The sequence below is a fragment of the Ambystoma mexicanum genome, chromosome 3p, assembly GCF_040938575.1.
Source record: "Ambystoma mexicanum isolate Mex_15411 chromosome 3p, UKY_AmexF1_1, whole genome shotgun sequence".
In the NCBI taxonomy this organism is placed as follows: Eukaryota; Metazoa; Chordata; class Amphibia; order Caudata; family Ambystomatidae; genus Ambystoma; species Ambystoma mexicanum.
In genome coordinates, this window is record NC_090925.1 from 884043369 (window position 1) to 884068032 (window position 24664).

The 24664-nt window shown below is 44.2% G+C and overlaps 1 protein-coding gene across 2 annotated transcripts in view; it reads right to left on the reverse strand.

Moving 5' to 3' along the window:
• Positions 1–24664, reverse strand: part of ACSS2 (acyl-CoA synthetase short chain family member 2) — a 948517-nt gene that overhangs the window by 166057 nt on the left and 757796 nt on the right. For both annotated transcript variants that reach the window (XM_069652109.1, XM_069652108.1), the window contains one exon: positions 24285–24365. In XM_069652109.1, the coding sequence (XP_069508210.1) occupies positions 24285–24365 (81 nt within the window). The remainder of the gene's footprint in view (positions 1–24284; positions 24366–24664) is intronic.

Here is a 24664-nt window from a genome sequence, read left to right on the forward strand (position 1 = left end):
GCGATAAAAAGCAACAAAGTGATCGTTGATCAATTTGGTATCAGTGAGCAGGGTGCCGGAATCATCTTTAACTGCATCAATGAGTTGCGCTCTCTGGTGGCCCGTAATCGAACAGCCATTGATCGTAGTGGCCGATTATTGTTTTCAGAAAAGGATTGGGTGCATTTAGAGAAGACTTTTTGCGCTCGTAGCGTAGTGCACTCTTAAAGCTCTCTTCGGCAGCGTAGGAGTTTGCCCAATATGGACCTATCCGGGAGGACTTATGTGCCCGCTCCAACCTTAGACGCTCCCTTTGAAGCTGTTGCTCGTGCTACCTCCAGCCCTTCAATTTATATGACCATTCAGTGATGCAATGCCCCCTAAGTACTACCTTAAAAGAACACCAGCAACGTGCTGCCGCGAAACCCTGTCAGATTCTCGTCCCAGAAGGGTTCTATGTGTTGCCCCAGTCGCTCTATATAGTTAGGGTACTGTATTGACGCTAAATGTAGTCTCTACGGCGGAGGCAGTGTACGCATAGCTGGGAACAGTATCCGCAGAGCCACCGGACCATGGTCCGAGATTGTTATGGGTCTGTCTGCACATTGGTCAACCATTGACAGCTCTCGTCTTTTTGCTTCGGGAGACGCTCTCTCCAGGCGTCTCGCAATCGAAGATCCTGCATCAGGAGCAACAGTGCCTGTGTTTTTTTGGGAAGTGGGTCATGGGCAATAGGAGAGAGCTGCGTATCCCAGCCTGGTGAAAGAAAGACATTGAGGACCCCCCAAATAAACGTGAGTGGGCTTATCTATTGGGTACACTGCGTAAAAACATGCGGGAAAAACCCAGAGTCATCATCAGTCGGCCCATGAATGTTTAACAGGGAAACACTCTGGTGGAACAACACCCCCTGGCCAGAAGAAACTGCCCTTCAGGATCCCGCTCTATATACCACAGAGTGAATGGGATGCGCTTATGGATAAGGATAGAGACCCCTCTTTTTCGATGGTAGGGAGCATGGAAGGTGTGTCCAGTCCACTTCCCCTCTATCCAGATGGGTCTCTTGGAGGAAAACTATACCCCCCTCCCTCATCCCTCATCAAATTCAACATTCTACGCAATTTGATCGTATCGCTTAGGCCCTGAATATTCAGAGTTCTAAAATGAACATGAGTCATCCATGTCTGGTACCTTTCGCCAGCATTCTTCCTTCTTACCCCACTTCAGAATGAGCACCCTGCAGCTCACCCAACCAAAGGCATTCGCTCACAGTCTACTGGCACACCAGATCCGACAGTGGACCTCCCAGCCCCATATGCAGGATCCCATCTGTAGCACAATGAAAGTAGAAACTCTCCCGCTGCACCATATTCCAAACATCCAACCATCCTCCCCAATAGGTAGAAAAAAAACAATAATAAAGAGAACAAAGACAACAAATGAACACGTAAACATTGGGCCCCTGAGTGATGGGCTCAATGAGAGAACGATAGAATCAACGCGGAAACGGCGAGTGAGGGATTCACAAGCCTCACCCACAATTTGTTGATGTCTTATCACTTTGCTTCGAATGGAAGCAATTGAAAGAGCAACAAGGGGGTGTGGTGGAAGATGAGCCGCATCTATGGAGCTTCCATCACGAGGCATGCCCTAGCTCAGTTCTATTGGAGGCACACAAGACTTGGTCATTTACACCTGTAAGGAACTCATGGTGGCAACATTAAAGTCAGACACAAGTGATCACAGTTCAAGGGTGTTTATTGAACAATGAATGCAGGGTGGAAAAACGCATAACCCAAACCTAAATCTAAGATGGGAGGAAACCATCAAATGAAAAATAAGGCAGTCCTAGTGGCATTGTGTCAAATAAAAGGGCCTATACTATAAAAAATAAAACTATTGCCAAGTGCTTACAACTAATTACAGAAAGAGTGTGGGATAGGGTATCAATAAAGAAAGAAGTGTTCTCAAATCATAAGTCAGGATGGCTTTTAGCCAGGGGTCTCCCTTGCCCAAGGTTTGAGCACAGGACAAAGTGGATCTCCTGAGCACAGCACAAGCTAGAGCTTTACCAGCACGAGCCGACAGTTCTGTATCAACCTCTTCGATGGCCAAGTCTCTTTTCACAAAGTCTCTTGCCTTTGAGAACTGATGTATCCAACAAACAAACACAAAGTTCTGCTTCACGTATACCTTGGGTGATGGCTTGACCCCTGGGTCTCTCTTCTGGTCGTAGACCCTTCACAAAATCGTATTCAACAAATCAATTAAACAGTTCCTTTTTCAATGCACTTTGGGTGAAAACTTTCCACCCGGATCTCTCTCTTTCGGGCACGGACACCTTTTCGACGTTTGCCTCCCTCTTCCAGGCTCACTGTAGCTTTTCTTAATTTTAAAAATCTTACTGTCTTTTTAAACAGTTCTTTGGGCTTCGCCCCTTTTTGTCGGCTTCCCTTTGCCAGGTTAACTCTTGCTGACCTTACAAAACACTTTTCATAGGGACTTCAGCAAACAGGACTCATTTCCCTTAGCTTCTCAATCATCTGTCTGTTGAAGACTTTCAACGGTACAAAGGATTTTACAAGACCACTATATGACCACTTTGACCTCTTCTCTCCTCTTCCCAAGGGCTTCTGGTTACGGTAGTTTCTACCATCGGGTAAATCGCCCAGAGTTTCCTGCCTGAGCACCCATGTGGTGCCGGACTCCTCGGTTTCTGGTTTTCCCCCTCTCTCGTCAATTGCATCTTTAAGCTTCTCAAAAGTTGTATAACATGTTTTGTGTCTTTGATGAATGATGCTAGACTTGAAGCCAGTGGTTGTAGTATGTCGATGTATTGCGATATCCTTTCAGATAGCGATCCAATCCCATTGATTAACTGTCTGCATGGTGGGAATTTTATGAATATTTTATGAAAGTTGGGTACAAAGTATATAGTCGCCATTATTGGAAATGGAATATTCATGTAGTTGTATTAATCTTCATTAAGCAAACCTAAATCGTATCCATTTTTGCTCAACAATTGCAATTCTTTGGTTAATTCTGGGAGGGGATTACTTAGTAGTTGTTCATAGCACTTAGTATCAATCAGTTGTTGTGCTTCTTGTTCATAGTGTTCTCTATTCACTATTACTACTTTGCCGCCCTTATTCGCTGATTTAGTAATTATATCTGGATTGTTTTTCAAATCCATACGTGCTTGTCTTTCCTTGTAGGTCACATTTTGCTGTAGTTTTCTTAAAACGTAATAAGTAGTTTTTCTAAGGTTTGCTGATACAGCTTTGTTAAAGAGATCAATTACATTATCTGATAAGGTTGGGATACATTTTGAATGTGGTTTTAGAAAGGTTTCTTCATTATAGAGATACATGGGGATATCTTGTTCCCTTGAAATTGGTCAATAGTATATTCTTCCTCCACATCTTCTAGACTAAGTAGAGTAACTGTATTTTCAGTGATTTCCACAGTTAATTTGGACTGTGTTGGTTGCAGTCCCTCAATGTTTCTTTTCTCTGGTGCTGTGAAGTATTTTTGGATTTTGAGCCATCTACATAATTTGTAAATGTCTAAATTGGTCTGAAAATCTACACTGGAAGAGGGGCTAAATGATAAAAGTTCATATGGGGCGATGGGAGGTCTGGGTTGATGGTTAGTTTAGACAGGTTTATGACAATCTATGAATTTTGATCTCTCTTTTTTGATCTTGTTTGCAATCCTGAGGTGCTTCTGCCGTGGCCTTTTGGTGCTTCCCCTCATTCTTTGGTGTGGTTTTTTGACATCATAGATTTAGATCTGTTGTATTTCTTATGCCTGAATATGGTTTTTCCGTTTTTAGATAATTCAAACTGTTGCTTTTCTTGTACCTCTTCAGTTTGTCTAAAAAAGGGCACACTATTTCTGTGTTGGTAATGTTTGGATGAGTCTTCTTGGTCTGTTTTACTGCTGCTCACTGATTCCGCAGCGTGTTGGTGTGCTGATGTTTCATTTTACCCTCAAAGCCAGATCGATTTAGGTAAGACCTAGGCACACATCAGTTGGAACTTCTTTCCACACAGAGACTACTTATACCTATATTTATATCCATGATACCTAATACTATATATCTAATTCACAGAACCTACTGAGCTGAATCCAGCCTCAGATAAAACACGATTGGAAACTACTTGGACCACAGCCAGATCCTCTTATTGACCTCTCCTATTTCTGATTTGTTAAATTCCTCACCATGTGTGTATGTCTCACCTTTCTAAATTAAAGTATGTAATCTAAAATATACTTTCAACATTCCTATACATAGAAGATCAAATACTGGTCAGATCCTATTCTGATTACAGAATTCAAGTTTTCTGACTATACATGGTGAATCACCACAGTCTCAGGATGCCCATGAGGTAATCCACTACCTTCCATTTACTTGTCAAATGGCTACCTATATTATAAGGTAAGCGCTACTCTAACCAGTCTTATGACTCTATCCTTACAGTTTAAGTATACGCCTTATACATTGTACCTTCCACATATTTTTATATAGAAGGAGCCACATCGTTTACCTTTTGTTGAAACCTATACAGAGTACTTTTCAGTGGAGGAATTGACAAGTTCATTAAATCGCAAGAAATCACTAACGCGATGTAACATTGCACTTACTCAAGAACATAGTCGAAATGACACTTCTAAATGTAAAATATTGTCTTGGTTACGAGATCCTTGAACTGAAACCATTCTTCTCTTATTTACCTTTCTTTAGATTTGTTTAAACCTGGAGCTTGAAGATAAATTGTGACCTTATTTAAGAAGTATTGCACCTAACGAATGGACATTAATCCCGAAATGGGTAGAGCTCAGGATATTTGTTAACAATATTTACTATTTTATGTATATTGCAAATTAAATTCTGACTTTTGTCGGTTAAAACAAAAAATGGATAGACTGTCTAATTATATATGAACATGGTTAAATCTTGACATGAGTTAGCTCAGACATTTTTGGTGTACATGGGATGGGAGTGAGACACTATTTGTTTCTTGATGGTTAGTTTAGACAGGTTCATGACTAAATCTATTTGTTGTGATCTCTTTTTTTGGATCTTGTTTGCATTCCTGAGGTGCTTCCACCAGGGGTTTTAGTGCAGTTTTGCGTCATCATAGTATTTAGATCTGTTGTATTTCTTATGCCTGCATTTGTTTTTTTCCGTTTTTAGAATATTCAATCTGGTGCTTTTCTTGTACCTCTTCAGTTTGTTTAAAAAGGGCACTCTATTTCTGCACTATGTGAGAAACCTGACGGTGTTCTCCTGCCTACTACCCCGGGATCCTCTATTTAGGTTGCCAGGGAAGAGCCATCACTTTTGGGGTGAACAAGTGAGGGAGGGTCACCTGAGTGGAGGGTCACGAGGGATCAGGCAGAGAACACCCTTTCACCATCACACCTCAAGCCCCCCTCCCTCAGTTTTTATGGGGTATCTCAGCACCCCTTCCATCTCCCCCTCCCCATTTCCACATAACACTGGGACGAAGAAGAGGCGACTAGGAGCAATACTGATTACCCATAGGAATAACATGGGGAAAGTAAAGGAAACCTACTTTAGAGAAAACCACTATCCCATTAACAGAGTAAGGCAGAGTCAGTCATTTGTAAGTAACCATTCACACCTGACTCCACTTGACTGTATGTTCAGCTATTAAAGGCATGACTTCTCAAAGCTGAATGAACGAGCTGGGGATGCAGTCCGTACCGGTGGGGTCCAGTAGTAGAGAGAAGCAGGATCTGTAGGCGGGAGGAAAACGGTGCGCGTGGCCCGGTGTGGATTGGGTGTTGCAGCGTTGCGAGGGAGCCGGAGAAGCGCAGCCTGTATTCTGCAGGCCAGGTCCAGGAAAGTCCTTGTTCCCTTGGGCCAGTGTCGACCCCAAGGATGGCTGAGGGGCAGGTGGTGTGACCCTGACCTTAACCCTGCATCGCCTGGAGGAACCGCCTCCCAACGCCACGCAGCCCGCTGAGTTTCGTGGAGAATGTGAGAGAAACTCGGGAGCGTGCGTTTAGATGAGAGCGGAGCGGGAGAAAGGCACGGACAGGAAAAGAGGCACGAATTGGAAAGAAAGGAAAGTATAAAAGTTGAAAGTAAGAGCGAAGCAGAAAGCGAAAAGGCTGAAAGCGCAGCGGAGAGCCAGAGCGAAGTAGAAAGCGATAAAAGCTGATAGCGCAGCGGAGAGCAAGATCGAAGCAAAAAGCATAAAGGCTGAAAGCACGGCTGAAAAGCAGGAGCAAAGCAAAACGTGGTAAAGGCTAAAATCATCGCTGAAAGCAAAAGGAAGGCAGAAAGTAAGAAAAGCAGATAAGAGTGGAAAGCAAGTAAAAGACTGATCAGAGCAGAAAGTGAGAGAAAGTGGAATCAAGCACAAGAGAAAAGGATAAAGACAAGTGCCAGGGGCACACTAACAGGGAAAGCAGAAAAGAGGGTGCAAGTATGTACAGAAAGAAAAGCAGAAGAAAGGAGTACAGGAAACATCTGAAGGAAACAAAAAGTTATCAGGAAAAGTGAAAACAAAAAAGAGAGGGGAAAAGAGTCAGAGTGGTCACACCTCGGAAAAGCCAAGAGCCTGGCATTTTCGAAAGCCTCCGATTCTACCCCATTAAAGGATGGTATGTGGAAAGGATTGTTAATCCTAACCAGCAGAGTTTGTTTTGTGAATTGAAGGGGCCTAAACCTGGGGAAAGGCACCCTATGAACTCAGGAAAGAACTGTGTTAAATCGTGTTTTGTGTTTGAAAGCTGGAAGAGGCCTAACGCTTGGGGGAAAGGAACGCTGAGAGGCCTATCAAAGAAAGCATCCCGATCACAGTGACTTTGTGTTTAAAGGTTGAAAGGGGCCTGAGCTTGGGGAAGGGAAACCCAAGAGGCCTAGTCAAGTTGGAGACTTGTTAGTTTTGTTGTACTGTGGATTGAAGTGTGGGGAAGGGAACCCAGAGAAGCTTTCGAAAAGGAACTGTTACAATTTTCCATGGTGTTTTTTAAACTTGATTAAGCTGAAGCTTGGGGAAGGGAACCCCAGGAAACTCAGACACTGAAGGGAGTTAGAATAACTACAAGGGACCTGTGGAGAAGGTCTTACGAATAGCCTGTGGATTGAACTCATTTGTGTGACATTGACCAAGCAGCACCTGGTAAGAAGACCACCTGAAAGCAACTCCATTTTTTGTTGAACCACTATTTTTTCTTATTTTGAATATACTTCCTATCAAATTTTTGTATAGAGGGCAAGCATAGGGTTAGACACAGCCAGACTTTTATTTTGGACTCTTAGACAGCGACGGACATTAGCAACATCAGTTGAGGGAATTACCCCCATGGGCATAGGACATGCAGGGGACAGGAGGCACAAAACACCCCCCACAATTTTAAGTGTGGGGATATAATGGCATTTATCCCCCCAGAATATGCAAGTGTTTGTTGTGTCAGTGTCTCTGAACAGCATTGTCTGCAGTTGCATTGTGCAGCGTATAAAAATACATCTGCAGGTTGCAGCCATCAGTGTGCAAAAGTTCTTCTGCCGAATGTCTGCAGGCTAAAAGTACATTCTGCTCGCAGCTCCCTCATGCATGCCGCACGCCTGCGCATTTGGAATGTGCCCGGGCTACCGGAAACAAACTACACGTGCCCCTGCACAGTGCACTTCTGCGCAGCCTCTGCCTGTGTTTTCCAGAACGAAGTGGAGCAGCCAGGCAGCGACGCATGCTCTCGTGCTGACTGCTGACAGCGTTTGATTATCGAGGAGGGAGAGAGACAGACAGACTACTCAACAGCTACCTAAGGTACGTGAAGTGTCCTGTGTGTGTGTGTGTGTGTGTGTGTGTGTGATGTCGTGTCGGGCCCTGCTGGGCAGATACAACATTTGTTTCCTAACTTTCCTGTCAGGCCCTTTGTGGTTTGCTAATATTTCATGTATGAAGGCTAGATTCTCTGATGGAGAAAGCATTCCCATTGAAGACGACACAAACCCATAGAGTGACAATAATCGGCCTTAAGCATTCTGGCACCTGACTCTCTGGCCGGGCTGGCCCCTGTGCATAAGAGCAAACATAGAAATGAAATCAGGGAGAGGAGCCAGAGAAGGCGTGTAGTTCAGTGGCACCTTACAGTAGGTCAAAAGACCTACTACTTTAGCGTGCAGAAGGCCTAGTGAAAGCATTAGCGTGGTATGTAGAAAATCCTCAGATGTGCCACAGCACCACAGTAGAGGCACCACAAGAACAAGAGGAAGCAGCTAAGTTTTCCTCAGAACCGTAATGCTGGGATCCAACCACGGATGGCGGCCAGTGGCCAGGAAGTCTGACTGGAGCACAAGATGAGAACAGCTTTGTCTCAGCCGCCATAAGGTTGAATGATGAGTAAATCGAGGACAAAATGGGAGAATCATCTTTCCAGCTGTGAATGCTCGCTGTGATCCCATATGAGATCTTAATAGGCATAATATATGGCCGGCTGCAGCCACCTTCCCCATTCAGTGCTCTGCTATGGGGACGGGGTATGCATAGGCAGTGATGATTGATGTGTTAAAAGATTAAGTGCTGGGCCTAAAGTGTCTCTAGCATGCTAGTAGTGGTGAAACCACCCGCATCTGGCACCAGACCATTTCTGCACCATCGTCTATCTCCAGCATTCGCTACTTCTGCGCACACAGTGTCAACATATTGAGGGCTGCAACTCATAATCCCCATGGATGGATGGAAGGTAAACGGGATGGGCCATTGGGAGGACCTGCTACTGTGCTTTACACTTCAAAGACATTACTATCATGGGATGGAGGTTCTGGTCCCCCCAAAAGAATATTTTGAAAAGAAAGGGAATATTATTAAGTTTGCACACTCTTCTTGGTCCATATGTCCATAAATGAAGGACTCTTATAGACTTGGGGGGGTCTAGCAGATGTGCCTTATATCACATATGGTAACCTTATGTGTAGCATCCCTTACATGGGCAGTGCTTAGTGTCCGGAGTGCAGGAGTACTCTAAGCGCTATAGTACTTTGGGTGTGGAACTGCAGCTGTATGGCTGCCCTGTAGCTAAGGGTGGTGCAGTGTCCAGCCTCGCAGAGTTCACTGTCTGCTTATGGACAAGACAGTGGCTTTGTTATTGCAGTGATCAACCAATGGAAGAGGACCTGGGCAACTTGATTTGGGAGGACAGTCATAGTTTTTCACACCATATCCGCGTGTCCCCGAAAAGCTTCTGCAAAATAACCAAATGTGACAATGTCCCACTTATAAGAACAGGCTTAAAATTTGAGTTCTCATCAAGGGTTATCTCTAGAAAAGGGTGATTGAAGGTTCCGATACAGCTGCAGAGAAAGCCTTGTGTAAGGGTGGCACAATGTCAACCGAATGCAGCTTTTACTGCTGACAGGAAGCGAGATCATTCGGAAGCAACGAATGGAGAAGACCCCATACCATAAGAGGCGGCAGCCACTATGGGTCACCAAGCATGGCCAAAGCATCGCAGGGTCATACGTGTGAAGGACATTGCGTTCCTGCAGAAGCCCTAATTTGAGTGGCTTCAGGGCCCGGCATCAGCCTCTTTGTCATGCCTCACCGGTCCCTGCAAAAGATGTTTTCACAAGTACAGCAAGCTGCTGTGCTTGAAGAGACGTTGTGGTTCAGGTCGATGAAACACTAGGCGGCAGGAGCCTGCAACTCAGATGGTAATTCTGCCTGTCTCAGTGGTGAGGAATGGGATTCATCTGCATTAACTGGATACCAGTGGTTGAGGACAGTTATTCTATTGACTTGGCCTCTATGGGAGAGAATGAATGAAGGAATGCATGGATGAACCAACAAACCAACCAACTGATCGGCACCCCCTTACTGCTCTTTCTCACCGGAGGCATGGCAGGTCAGTTCATGGCTAGTTTTGAGCTTGTTTTTGAAGATAAGGATGTTTTCTTCAGTGGGGAAGCATGTGAGGAGGTACTCCTCTAGTGTCCCGAAAACCCAATACAACTCTCCCACCTCCCCACCTATCAATGTGCACCCTATTCTAAGATTCTGGAGCAGATTTTGACGGGATAAGGAAAGGAAGTGCATAGAAGGGTGCCATATATTTTCTTCAAGTGTTGAGTTGTTTTGAGGCTATTCTGTGTCTGCATTGGTGGACCAGGCAGATTGCCAGAGACGGATGACCTAGTTTCCCTCCAGCTTCCAGTCTGGCTGTGGCATTTTGAATGACCAAGTGATGGGAGATTTAAAATGTCAGCATTCATGGGTGGAGTAGGGCTAATGCAGTGAAGTCCGGAGTTTGCGACCCTCCAATTGCCACCTATTATTCATGGGTTTTCCATGCTTTGGAAGAGGTGTAGGTATCCTTGACAGGCACTGACCATTGATCCTTAATAGGCGCTGAGGGCACGATTCAGGAATATGTTCACTGGAGAAAATCAGAAGATGTGCTAGGCATCACAGGTGTGCTCATGCTACCTTATAACTTATTCACAAAGCCTAAAATTGAAGCAAATTTGGAGTTGCCTGGAACATCTTTGACATGCTCACATCCAAAATGTTGCTCAAAAGGCATCTCAGAGATGCTCTTGGCAGCTGGGGATTTGCTCCAGCTATAGGTTTTGTGAATCAGGCAGGAAGTAGCGGGATGAATTCGAAGATGCTCAGGGCATTTCCTAATTTGCTCGAGTGCAAGGTTTTGTGAAACAGGCCCCGAGTGGCATGGATGTATTGAACGCGGTTTATAGCCTTTTGGCTTTGTAGCTTGGCACAATAGCCATTCTAGTCTGGTGGCCTGTTGATGCAATAAGAGTTTTAAAAAAACAGGACTTCTAGCCTATAGCCATCAAGTTCGATGAAGATTGTGGCCTCCCAGGCTTCAATAAAGGACAGCCAAAGCAGCAACATCACACACCTAGTCCCTCTACTCTAATAACAGGACTTACTCAGAGGTACAAGCAAGATTTCCTCTTTCTTTGAAACCTCCATCCTTCCAGTCCAAGACACACACGTCTTCTTGTCCCACACAAAACAAGTTGAAACTTGCAGTTGGTAGAAAAAGGCTGCAGCTCCTTTATTTGAGTCCACTTATAGGTGATCTGCCTCTTAATGAGCTGGCCTTCTAGATGTGGCCCAATGGAAGTAATTGTTATTTCCTCTCTCTTACCATGAGCTCATAGTCCGATGACAAAGGCAGAAATGCAACATATAAAGGCATGTTCTTTGCTGCTCCAGCCTTGTTAATCAGATGCCATAACACAAACGTGTGGTCGAATGTGGAGAGCCCGGTCTGAATCCTCCCTGCATTCAGGTCAGGATGACATATTCCCCAATTCACTTGTTTAATTCTGACAGTATGAGATATCAACAGATTTTTTCATCAATATGTATCAGGCTGATTTGCGAATAAGAGGTAACCACATCAATAGTGCCTTTCGTATAAAATGATATAATGATTGAATTGGACCACGATACAGGGGACACCCCTGTTCCCACAAACAACGGACAAACGGACCGACACAACTGGACCCACCAATCTTGAGAGCACTTAAATACTACAGCTGTTATCATATTTTTCTCTTGTTTCATACAGTGATGATATATGTAATTTAATACGTACTGCTATTTTAATTTCAATTTTGTGAAAAGTCCAGTTCTTTGACTAAAACACAATAAATAAAAAATACCGAGGTGTCCCCTGTCCCCCCCAGAATGTATGTGTCTCCTACACCCATCATTACCCCTTCAGAGTTAGGGCCAGAATTACACCAACCCAGGAACCAAAGTAAATAAAGGTTTTCAAACGAACCCTTTTGAGTCTGTCTTCCTAGATAGCATGTCTGTCTCACAACTGGTAATGTTTGATGAGTCATCCTGGTCTGTCTTACTGCTGCTCACTGATTATATGTCTGAAGAGGATAGGGATGAAGTTACTGCCGACAGAGGTAATTGTTTCCCTGCGGGTAACCTCTGTTTATTTTCAGTATAGTGTGCAAAACCATGCAAAGGCAAAGAAGCTGGGTCAACCTGCTCCGGTCTCTGGACAGAATGGAGCGTTGTATGGCTATGTGTTTGCTCAACGCTACTGGCCTTTATACCTGGATTTTCGTGAAGAACAATAGTTAATGAGCAAGGTTTGAATTTACGGCTGGCAAGTAGCTATGTGAAAAGTAAAAAATAAAAAAATACTTTAAAAAAAAGATGCCGCAGGATTTTTCAGTTTATTTTCTTTGCTTTCTCGGGGTTCCAGGGCTACACTTCGTACTTCGGTTCAGTGCTGTACAAGTGAGTATCACTTATGTTTCTAATGTGAGCTACACAATTTGCAAATGTAAATACAGAAGGCCCAACTCGCACTGTGTTCTGTCCCCAATGGCACCTCTTCATTGTTTAGATTAGTGGCAAGTAGTAGAGACTAGCCCGTGTGTGTAGGCCAGATTGCATGCATACAGCTTGCACAGTCTGCAGACCATTCATTGCTGTGAAAATGTGTGTCACACAATTGAAAGTTGCAAAATCAGCAAGACAGATTAAAACATCTGCTGCAGGAATGTCTGCTTAAACTTCAGTTCACTGGTAGGTAATTTGTAGTAGTCCCCAGAAGCAGGGGATATGTTGTAAGCATTGTGGAGAAATAAAACCATAGTGTGTATTACCTTGTTTGGGAACGGCCAGGCTCAGGCTCACTGCACAGCCGATCTCCAGAATGGTCTAATGGGTTGTCCGCTTGCCCACATTGTGTGATCTTGGTCAAATAGTCATCTTCCATCATGCCCACCTGACTAAATGTATTATCCTGGGAAAATCAATAAGTTGGAAGCATCTTAACATGTGGCACTCAGGATGATTTGGCCTACAGCTCCCATCATTCCTAGCCAGCAATGTCGATGATGAAGGAGCATGGGGGTGGAAGACCACATCTACAGGGGTGCAGGATGTCCACCACTGGCATAGAAATTAACAGAATGCTGGTAAACAAAGAAGAGCCAAGGACACTGTTACTCGGATACAGTTCTCTTTCCACAGTCTTACAAAATATATCCTAATGTTGAAGAGAAAAAAAAGCTGTAGTACTTATAGGTCAGACCTATTGACTTTGCCAATGCAGGTTACTGATGCGTCCTCCATCAAATGCAGTCAGAATGTCTGGCGGTGATCATTCAGGTTTACTTTACGATTCAGAAACAATAATTCAGTTCCATTTCCTTCTGGATGAGGATGATGCAGACAGACTTTACAGCAACAGTCTTTTTAAAAATAAGATTTGAATGTTCTTTTGTAAAGTTTGAGGAAATTAAACATTTTGCCAAGTGAAGTTAGCACATTTCTGGTTCATACTGCCCATATTCCAAAATATTTACATTTACATTTTGTCCTGAAATGGAGACAAGCTGTTGAGGCTGTGGTGCAGGGTCTGGGCCAAAAAAGGTCTATCCTTTAGAGTTAAAGATGTCAACTTCTGGGAAGGTTGAGTTGTAGTATAATTCACTGGTGTACTATTAGGCGGACAGTAGCCCAGCTGTGTATTTCAGGCATCGCCCCACCCTTCAATGTGCTGGGTTAGAAACAATAAAACATGGTGCACTCTTGCAGTCAATTTGACAGATCAAAGTGGTCAGCTCAGGTGTTGTACTTTGTCACATCAACAATTTTATTTTGGCACACCAGCCTTTGTGCTATTCCATGTGTTACATTTCAGCATGACATCTGCGTGCACCCCGACTCAGTAATACTCTGCTGGTAGCAACAGGTTTTATACTTGACCAGAAGAGAATGAAAGAATCAGGCGTTTAGCTTCTCGTCAGGTTAACTACCAACCCATGTCCAAACCCTAAGCTTCTCTTACTACAACCGGGTGGGGGCGAAGAGTTATCACCCAGTTCTGGTGTTAAGCTACTCTTAACAATAGCACAACAATTGGTACTCACGGGGCTGTCTCTTCCTCAACTGGGATGGGATTTCTTTTCCTATCTTCTATTTGAAGTAATGGTATGCCTCCCAGAAAGCACCCAAGAGACCAGTGTCTGGGCTCCCTGCGCCTCGTGGGTAGCACCCTCGGGAAACCCTCTGGGGAATAAAACCAGATGTCGGCGACTTTGCAGGTGTTCAGGAGATAATTCAAGCTCTGCAGAAATTGGAACCAGGACGCTGTATTCAGGAGGCTTCCGACTGTGAAGAAGAACACGGCAAGGGGCAGAGCCTGCCGTAACAGGAGAGGTTGCCGTAACAGGAAGGCTCCGGGAGACAGGAGCAGTACTGCAAAGAAGTCGCCAGAGGCGAAGGAGCCGGGGCTCGAGAGGTAACAATTAGGCAAGGTACCCAGAGGAATGGTAGGTAAGGCGAGCTAAGAATAGCAGCCTGGAGAGAGAAAGAAGGAAGGGTGGATATAACGGAGATATAGAATCAGAAAGATCGAAGTCAGAACGGAAGAAAGGTAAGAGAGAATTGCTTAGCAAGCGAGCGTGATACAAGTAGCTGCACAAGGTGTGGAGCGAGTGGCGACGCACCTACCTGCTCCCGTGCTGGAAAGATATGGTACTGGGAGAGAGGAGGTCGCCATCTTGAAGAGAACTAGACCTGCACTGTTGGTTCACAAAAAGGGAACCAAAAAGGTGCCATCTTGGTTTCTGTTTTAGGTAATAGGGATGATGCAATTTCCAATACCTCTAGTAAGACCTTTGGGTTTTCCTGACAGCTACAGTCAACATGGAGATACAAGCTCCAAAAATGCCATCTCAGTGTTCATTTCTAGTCAATGTGCCACCACCCTAACTTCCATTTCATGACAGCACACCCTCAATCTGTGTATGTCATCAAAGTAGATCTATTTGACTGGCGTCAAGTTCTGTAGCACAACAAGGTTGCCACGGGCCAGCAAACCCCCAAATGTTAACCATAGCAAGGCCGCCGAGGCTCAGTCTATATGCTGAGAGGTGTTTTTTGGTAGAGAGTAGTTTTCTGAAAAATTAAACAAGGAGAAGCTACAATGTCTCTGTAGTTGTCTTGAGAAAGGGGCAAGCCAAAGAGGTGTCTGCTGCCATCGAAACATTATTCATTTACTGGGGTTTTAAAATGTGCAGAATACAAGGCTGCCTCAGAGCACAGCAGATGTGTGTCTTTTCCTTTCTACTCGCCAATGCAAACTTTGTGTGATGGAGTTGGGGGACAGGGTTTGACACTGCAATACCATCATAGGACTGTTTATTCTTTATTTTAGTCGTTCTGCTTCAGTAGAAGAGAATAAGACTTTTTGAGCCAGCTTTGTTACATCTGATTTTAAAGAACAGAAAATAACGAACAACATTAATGACTAAACATTCAAAACGAAAAAAATACAGATTTTTCTTATTTGGGGGTGTCCACGCCAAGCCGTCAGTTTCTCTTCATTTATATTCCCACCCCAACGCTCTCCCCACCCGTTTTACCCACTTAACTCACGCCCATATATATATATTTAAATAAAATTCGACTTTTGTTTCGTTAAAAATGTTTAGACATTAATGTTGTTCGTTATTATCCATTCGAAAAAATCACTGCATAACCGTTGTTATGGGTTTAGAGCAACTGAAATGTGGAAAAACAGCATCCGCCAATCTTTGCAAAATGTTCAGATAGGCACAAGTTACAATAACTTTGTAGATTAGACATGGAGTTCAGTGAATGTATGAATTACATTCATGGGAACTTTAACAGTTTAACACCCCAGGGATGAATAGTGCAGCAGGCGGCATTCCCTGGCCCCTAGAGATTCCTTAAACCCTTCTCTGGGGATGCCAAATGGTATTAGGTCGTAGTTCCTAATCCTATTTTAGTCCGTCCGCCCCTTTTCAACCGCTATGTCCACGTACTTGACCACGCCTTGGCCCTGAGGGCACGTAGGGCAGGATTAGCCCCCTCCCCACCTCTTGAGTCAATGTAGAACCTCTGCTCGGGGCCTAGAGCGAAGGGAAGCCAGGATCCAATGTCAGACTCCCCTCTTTATGAAGGGCCCAGTCAGGTTTCACACTTGCCAAGTGCAGGCTGGCCCCACGTCACACAAACTGGGTGGCATAACATCCTGTAGGAACATCCACACCGAAGAGATACTGAACACCACCTACAGCCCCCTCGAAGGTCCCACCCCACTTCACTGTGATAGCCAGATCTGTAAACTGAACAAGGAGCAAAGTGAGTGTAGGGCAGCTAGTTGGCATACAGAGGGAGCAACTACAATAAGAGCATGATTTCCCACAGTGTAACCAATGGATTCCATGCAGCCATTAATGTACAGCACAGACCTTTTACTCCTTCTACTTGCATCCTCCTATTTTGTGGTACAGGAGATAAATAGCGAACTGTGAACTTGCAAAGGAGGGCTTTGCATTGCGACCAATGAGCGGAACAGCTCTCTTAAGGTTCTGCAGCAAACAACGTTCACTGGTAGGAGTGGACATGTGTAATTAACACAGGATGTGTAGTTCTTAGCGAGCCCCAGAGAATATGGTCACAGGGCTTAATTTAAGACGCGGGAGTAGTCCAGCGTGAAGCGCTATATAACTGAACATCAATACAAAGAAGTGCATAACAGACCAGAAGAGGAGTTTGACGTCAGAGCCTAAAGATTCAAGGTATTAGCACATTTTCATTTAGCGAACAGTTTCAGTAAAGCTAATATGCAGACATGTTTGAAAAATGTACTTTAAAAGGTATAAAGTATTGAAAACCAAAACAGCAGAAGTGCATGTGTTAGTTAGGTAACGGTTACCACTAGAATGCGGAGGACGTGGCCCTTCCCGTCCTTGCCAATCCCTCTTGTGTTATCCAGGATAGGGATGGTCATGTCCTTGACATACACCCTACAAATGCGGCTGCAGCAAAGTGGCTAAAACCGATAAGTCAAAGAGGCAGACCATTCAATGTGTCATACAGACCCTTCTGCTGGGATCTGTTGTGCCTTTACAATGTAGGCATTAACCTTCTAGTGTAGTGTGGAGAATCCTGCAGATCCCCCACCAAAACCCTGCCTAATTTCTCCTCCCAGGTGGTCAGGAGCGGGCCGACACTTCCTGATCCCAAACCTGGGGGTGGTGTACTGCGGAAGGATCACCTGGGTGGTGACAAGGCCCAGGGTAGTGGGGATGTGGGGAAACGTAGTTTGAATTTCAACTAGGACTCTGCATTTCAACAAGGGTAAAAGATTGGTCCCAGTTCGGGTGAGCAAGAGTGTGAGACTCATTGTGTGCGAGACCCAGGCTGAATTTAGTAGATGTCAATATTGAGAATGCAGAGAACACATGCTAAAAAATAAAGGTTTTGAATTGGGCATTGCATAACAGGGTGTTATCACTTTGCACCACGATACCACAGTTGTTGGCTGAGTTGCACTAAAATAAAAACATGGGACCAACGTATACTAACTTACCTTATCCATCCAACATATAATATATTCCATACAAACAAACAGTGCAAATCAGTTCATGCATTTTAAGCTTGGTGCATATGGATAAATCCAGTGTGCAAGGCATTTGGGCTGTGCAGGGTTAGCTTGGAAATGCAATAAATAATATGTGCAGAATTAAGGGTGTGCTGTGTTTGAATGAAGACGTGGCAAGTCAGAAGTGTGGGATGTGCGATCCGTTCTGCTAAAGATATTGTTTTGTTTAAAAGATTTTTAGAGCAGAAAAACAGAGCTCAGATGTAGCTATTTGCTTCCGTTGCTACCAAAATAAGCAATCAGGATGACCACGGTCAGGGCTGTCGAGAGGGCTGGCTGATTGACAAAAAGGGAGGTGGTTTTGAATGACACGAGGTCACAGAAAGGGGCAGGCATTTCTACCGTTTATGTAGGTATGACCTATGATATATGATATGACATTTATAACGCGTCTGTACACAAGTGTTTCTAGGCACGACAGGACAAGGAGGGGGAAACAAAAGGAGGACAAAACAATGATCTTTCTAGGACTTTTGACATTCAGATCGTGCAAGGAAGGGGTGAGGGGATAAGTGCTGAGGGTAGGGGAGGATGGAGAAGTGCGGGACAAAGGAGAAAACAAGAGTGCAGCCAATGGGTGGAAAGTGCACATAATCATAAGTGCAGCCAGCAGGTGGCAAATAAGTGCAAGGAAGGGGACTGTAGGGTTACAGAAACAGACCACAAGTACAGTGGAGCCAAGAGGCAGTGCAGGAATGCAGCTGGACAGGCAGAGACCTGGGCCCAAATTCAGAGGGTGACAGGGTGACCAGTTCATGGAACAGGCAGGTGATCAGCAAGGGAGCGGAAGAGAGCAGAAAGAAGCAAAGAGAAAGGTCTTCAGTTGCTTCCGTAAAAGGAGATGGTTCTGCTCAAGTTTCAGAGAGGCAGGGAGGCTGTAAAAGAAAGAGGCCCCAGCCAAAGAAAGAGATCTGCCCCCAACTCTTTGGTTGGAAAAGCGACTGACCCTCAGAGTTGGAATTGGAAGAGCGGAGAGCTTGAGAAGGCAGATATTTAGGAAGAGTTGGAGGTAGTGTGGTCCCAGGCCCCAGAAAGCCTTGTGGACAATGCTGCCACTAGGAGCCAGTGAAGGGATTTCAGAGCTGGAGATATAGGATATCTGGGCTTGAGGCCAAAGACAAGTCTTGCAGTCCTATTCTGGATGAGTTGAAGAGGACGGAGTAGAGGCAGGAAGATTCAGAAAGAGACTGTTGCAGTAGTCCAGCCTAGAGAGAAGTGAGCTTCTGGGGGAAAGTGAGGAAGGGAAGAATACCTCTGAGGAAGTGCAGCTAGTAGTTTAACTTCGTAGAGATGTCGGAGAGTGTGGACTAGAACATGACCCCAAGGTTTTTAGCCTCACAGGTAGGAGAAGGAAGAGGGCCCAGGGTGGGCGGCCAGAAAGTGAGAGGAAAGGAGGGAGCTGGTGTTCCAATGAGAAGGATCTCAGTCTTACTGGAATCAAGGGAGAGATCATTGGCGGCACACCACTCCTGAATTGCAGAAAGACAGTCTGTAATGAAAGAAGGAGTAGAGGCGGCTGAGGAGAGTCTGAAGGAGAGCCAAGTTTTATCTGCATAGAACTGGAAGTTTGAACAGAGGGCGGCTATGCGGTGGGCAAGAGGTGCCAGGTATTGGTTGAACAGCCAGGGAGAAAGATTAGACCCCTGGGGAACACCACAGGTAGAGGGATAGAGGAGAGTAAGGACCCCAGTTGGACCTGGGAGGGTCGATCAGTTAGAAAGGATCTCAGCCAAGCCAGGGCCTGATCAGTGATACCTAGATTATCACAGAGCCGGTTGAGCAGGATGCCGTGGTTGACCGTATCAAAATCAGAGGAAAGATTGAGGAGGATGAGGACAGAAGGAAGGTTAGAATCGAGGTTTGAGAGCAGGTCTACACGGATGTTCAGGAGAGCAGTTTCTGAGCTTCTGGCCGCTCTGAAGCAAGACAGATGGTCATGGAGACAACCAACAGATTCAGTTTGAAGGTTAAGCTGGGAGATGGCCAGCTTTTCGAGGAGTTAGCCCAGGAAAGGAGTAATGAAGATTGGGCGATAGTTGGCCAGACAGGAGGGATCAGCAGAAGGTTTCTTAAGGAGAGAGTGCTTCAGAGGCAAGGGGAAGGTTTCAGTGGCGAAAGAGTGATTGCAGATTTTGGCCAAGGCTGGAGCGAGGGTGTCAATGTGGTCCTTGATGGTTTTGGAAGAACCTGTTTTGATGAGACTTTCATAGATCGGACTGGTCTAGAAACGTTATCAGGGGTTAAAAAAGGAAAGGAGGAGAAGGGAAGAGGAGAGGTGGCCGCAGGAGGGCCAGGAGAGGAGAAGGAGGATAGAGAGAAGAGAGGGTGGCAGGTCCTCTCTATATTCTGTTAGTTCTGAGATTAAGGCTTAAAAAGGCTGCTCAGGAAAGGGCTATATTCTTTTTCTCTCTCACTCACTGGCTCGGGAGCTGCCAGTCTTCTCAGGAGAGGTTGCAGTCCCAGGCACTCTTATTCTTTGGCTGACTTTGGTAGAGGAATCAGTGGGCTTGTTCAATGGTGAAAAGGGGGTCGACCAGATAAAGATTTCTTCTGTCTGACAACTAGACTGGGGTCGCCAGCAGGTCGGGACACACACTTAAAGATTATCCTTGGTGAGTTCAGTTAATTTGAGGTGCGTGCTAATGAGTGAATGCTTAATATTAGATGGTGTAGAGTGGGTAAATCATTTTCTTTTTAGGTGTTGTACTGTAAATTCTAAATGTAGACAGCTCTGTTCATGTTTCTCCATTAATGTGATAAAATTCAGATGTGACAGAAGCTCGTACCCTGCCAAGTCTGTTGTGAACTTCAAAGCTGATGTTGGCAGAACTTTGGGCATTGTCACAAATAGAATGTTTTGAAACCCATTGCAAAAAAGGCTTAGTTTATGTTTGAAATACAATGTGGATTTTGTGCATTGTACATGTCATTCTGAATAACTTGCATATTTCTAGCTTCTGATAAACAATTACAATTTGACACTTGAATCATCTAACAATTTGTATTACATATTGTGTTCCGTGATGGTAACACGGCACACCGGGAAAAACCAATAGTGAGCCTATATTACCGCCTTCAGTAATTTCACTTTGCCATGTGTGATAAAGCAGCAACCAAACTGGTTATTGTACACTGGGGGGGGGGTGTGTGTGTGTGTGCGTGCGTGCGTGCGTGTGTGTGTTCGTTCATATTTCATTTACATGGTAAATGTATTCTGAGATGCAAGCCAAAAGGGCATAACGTGGTATTGTAGTTAAAATACTGCAAAGGATAAAGTCATCATTGAGAATGTACTAAGTCCAGTATTTACTTACTGTTAGTAATCCCGGTATAAGAGCAATTATCAGGCGGTACTATAAAGCTAGACTTACCACTATGCCACAAAATACCAAAAATACCACCAACCAAAGTAAATACCACTAACCAAAAATACTCTAAAAAAATATCTCTTACAGGGAGATTACATGGGATAAAGCACAGTAGTTGTCCCCTGGATGGGATACTCTTGCCGTTAGGTCAGAGGAGGCTTTAGCTTATTGCCACTTTAATATATATCAACCTCCTAATAGGACTGAGCTGGTGAGCCCCGAGGTTGTAATTCCTCAACCTATTATGTCAACAGAACAGGGATTATGTATCCCTGAGAATAAACAGCGTCCTCAATATCAAGGGTACACTAGTGGAAGTGGTGAAGGTGTTGCCTTTTTCTACCATCTGTCTCTAATAATGTTACGCCCCACAATCCGTCTTCTAAAAATATTAAGGGGAGTAAAACCACTATTAAAAGTAGAAAAGACATAGGAAAATCTAATTTCCTTAAACTGGACTACAGGTCCAGAATCCCTCAGGGACTGTGACGAAGAAGAGGGCTGAAGAGGCATGCAGAGGTAATAGACAGGAAAGCAGGTCTAATAGCCTTTGCCAGGGTCATGCAATTAACACTAAGAGCCCCACCTGAAAGGTATAAAAGGCTGCAGCAGGAAGAGGGGGCAGATAGAAGATGGAGCAGGAGCTGGAAGGTCGGCAGTAGAAGCAGAGGAAGAAGAAGCAGAGCTTGAGGCTGGCAGTTCACAAGGAAGTGTGACCACATAAGGGGCGCTGGAGCGAGAGAAGCAGAGATTTCACCTGCAGGCTGCGAGTTGGTCCTGTGCTCACAAACCCTGTTTGAACGTGGTTGCATTGGAAGAGACTGGGAGAAGTTAGCAGTCTTTCCAGGTGCACCTAATTGCTGTGAATGCAGAGCTGAGGTTGTGCAACTACCCGAGAGTCATGTGCAGAAGCAACCTGAGGGAAGCAGGAGAGAAGGAGACTCTCTGAGGTCGAGGCCAGACCGGAGACACCCATACTGCAGAGGGGTGTGGGTCCCAAGAGTGCCAGAAGCAGTAGTAGCAGAAAGAAAGTCGAGAAGTGGAAGCTGCCCGCAACCGCTGTGATTTTGGAGCCGTTGAATGAAGCTCCACAATCCAATTCACAAGAAACTCCTTGCCGGTAACTGTAACCAGCTAATTGAACTCTTGCGTAGCAGTAGAAGTGAGTAAACTTTGTTCATTGTTACGGGAAGTCTTTGAACAAAGGGAAATGTATCATGCGCATGTTTAAAACCAGTCAAAGTGCTTGCGTCTGAAACAAACCTTTTATTTCCCATTGTTACCTTCAATAAGTGTACCGGAGTGGTTGCATGTCTCCAATCAAGAGACAGAACTTTAATAATAACCACTCACACAGTAGCAGCTGACTTTCCCGAATTGTTACAAGTATATGTACATCAAAGAAAGGTTGCGTGTAAGAAATTCTGATTCCAGATTCACGCTGAAACAGAACCCTATATCAATATATGGGAAAGCAAGTCTTTACATTGAAATTCATCATCAAAGAATGATCAAGTGTATCTAATTTTGTATCTACAGTGAAACCTGACTCCTGTAACATTCAGAACAAATACATAGTAGTTGCAGAAGTTGCTGAAGTCAAGAGAAGAACTAATATTACCCAAGCCAGCAGGCAGATCCCTTATAAGGTGAAACCAGCCCTATTACGACCTAAACACCAATGTTTTGAAGTTGTTGAAGCTGTTACAAATCCAGTGTCCTCTGATCCAATGCTGGAAGTGTGGCACTACTGCTTAAGGGTAACTACTGGAAACCAAAAGGTGTACATAAAGCTGGGGAAGGGAACTGGGTACATGTTAAAATAACTGATCAACGATCTGTGAAGCTGAGACTGTTTAAGCTGAGAGATATAAGCAGTCTAGAAGCCAAGACAGATTCTAGTGGTAGCTGTAAAACAGACAGAAGTGGCCAAGAGGCTGCCCTTTCTTATGGCATAGGAAAGAAGACTGCCATGCCCACCTATGAAGGTCGAAGATTCTTGTCTAAGTTGCATGATAAATCCTTAAACATTCAAGTCGCAGCAGAACCAATAGAACTGTGGTTGTCTAGAATATTGTCAGAACACTTAATATTGAATGTAGTTGAAGCAGTAGTAAACTGTGAAGCAAAGGAGTCTGCATTCACAGTACCATTTGTAGAAGGGAGTTCTCGAGGAAAAAGCAACCCCCACAGAAGAAGTATCCTGACAAGATATACCAAAGACGCTGCAGAGGATACAAAAGAAGGAAAGTTGTTGAAGCAGAAGTGGTACGTTTGTTTTGAACGCTGTCAAAGCTAACCTGGAATGAGGTTATCCATGATTACCATTGGGTGTGTTTACTCTGTGGAGATTGGAAAGGGGAACATTTCAACAACTGAAGAAGGAACTGTTATCAGTGGATTTTTATTTGGGTGAACTTTGTTTTCTTTGGAACATTTGAAGAACTGATTTAAGACTTTACTTTTCTTTGGGTGAAACTGACTTTGGACATTCCCGGGGAACACGAAATACCCAGGACAAGTAGAAGTCATCTAAGTTATTTGGTAATCTTTTATTTATGTTGTTTATGGTTTGCTTTGAATGTTTTATTGTTTAGTGTAAGGGCCAGCTTTGTGTATGCCAAGAGATTTTCCTTTAGATCATAGACCAGGTAGGGAATTCCCTGGTAGAGAATGATTAGTTAGGTTTGCATTGCATTTTCTAGTCAAAATAAAATGTCAAATAGTGAGAAAACTACAAGCACTTGTCTGCCTCGAATTACTGACCCGTCACAGTAGGTTTGATGACACACGCAGGTTCTCTAGGCCCAAGCGGTCCTCACCTGCCTTTTCTAAATGAGCAAGCCTTATTTGTTTGTTTCCCTTTCTTTCTGTCCATTGCTCAGGTTTCATAGGGGCCACAGTAAATACACTGACTTTGATGGCCATGATCCAGGAGCCAACTTCCCTCTTATTTGTATACATACATACAAGGAAACAAGCTCTTTTGGTCACAAAGGTGCCTACAAATTGTAATATAACAGATACACGGGAGACAGTGAGAGTCTTATAATGGGGAGCGTTTGAGTGGCATGAAGACTTGGTCTGAGAATAGGTATATTGGACAGATACCGGGAACGACGTGGTGGACAAACGTAGGACAAGTAAATGTCTGCTTAGAGCCTCGGTCATCTGGGTCACCAAAGTCAATCAATGCCAAAGAATGTTTTAGTGTTTTGGCCATTATCAAAAAACTAGGAGAAATGGAAATGAATGAATTAATCCTTTAATGTTTTGTAGATGTGGAACTACAAGATGTTGGCACTACTGTTCACATTTGGTGCGCATGAGCGGTGGCATTCACCCTATTCTGTACAAATGAGGGAAATTGGTGTATGTGTGGTTAGTGGATTACAACTTGAAACGCTGCTTCCTAATATCAACACATGGGGTGGCTAATGATGACAGTAATTAACATTAAACTTCTAATTTCCTTACCAAGTATCCTTCTGCTTCTCCGTCCAGCTCCTCCCCCGATTCGTTCAATATCGCAGGAACCACGCCAAAAAATGGAAAAGTCTAGGCATGAAGAAAAGACATTTTTCTTAATGTTCATGCCATTATAATATGCACATTTAAGTAAAATGAAATACATGCTAGCTCATGTTTGGAATCCAGTCATAAAACTAGCAAGTGTAAACTATCAGACATTAAAAAAATGAAATGCTTTTTACGTCAAATTAAAAGGATGTGCAAACTGACTGTAAAAGCACAGAAAACAATTTTTTAGGTAATTCAGACATGTTGGTTTGTCTTAGACACATACAATGGGGGCGGGGGAGGGAGAAGGAGAACGATGGCCTTTTGTCTGCACATGT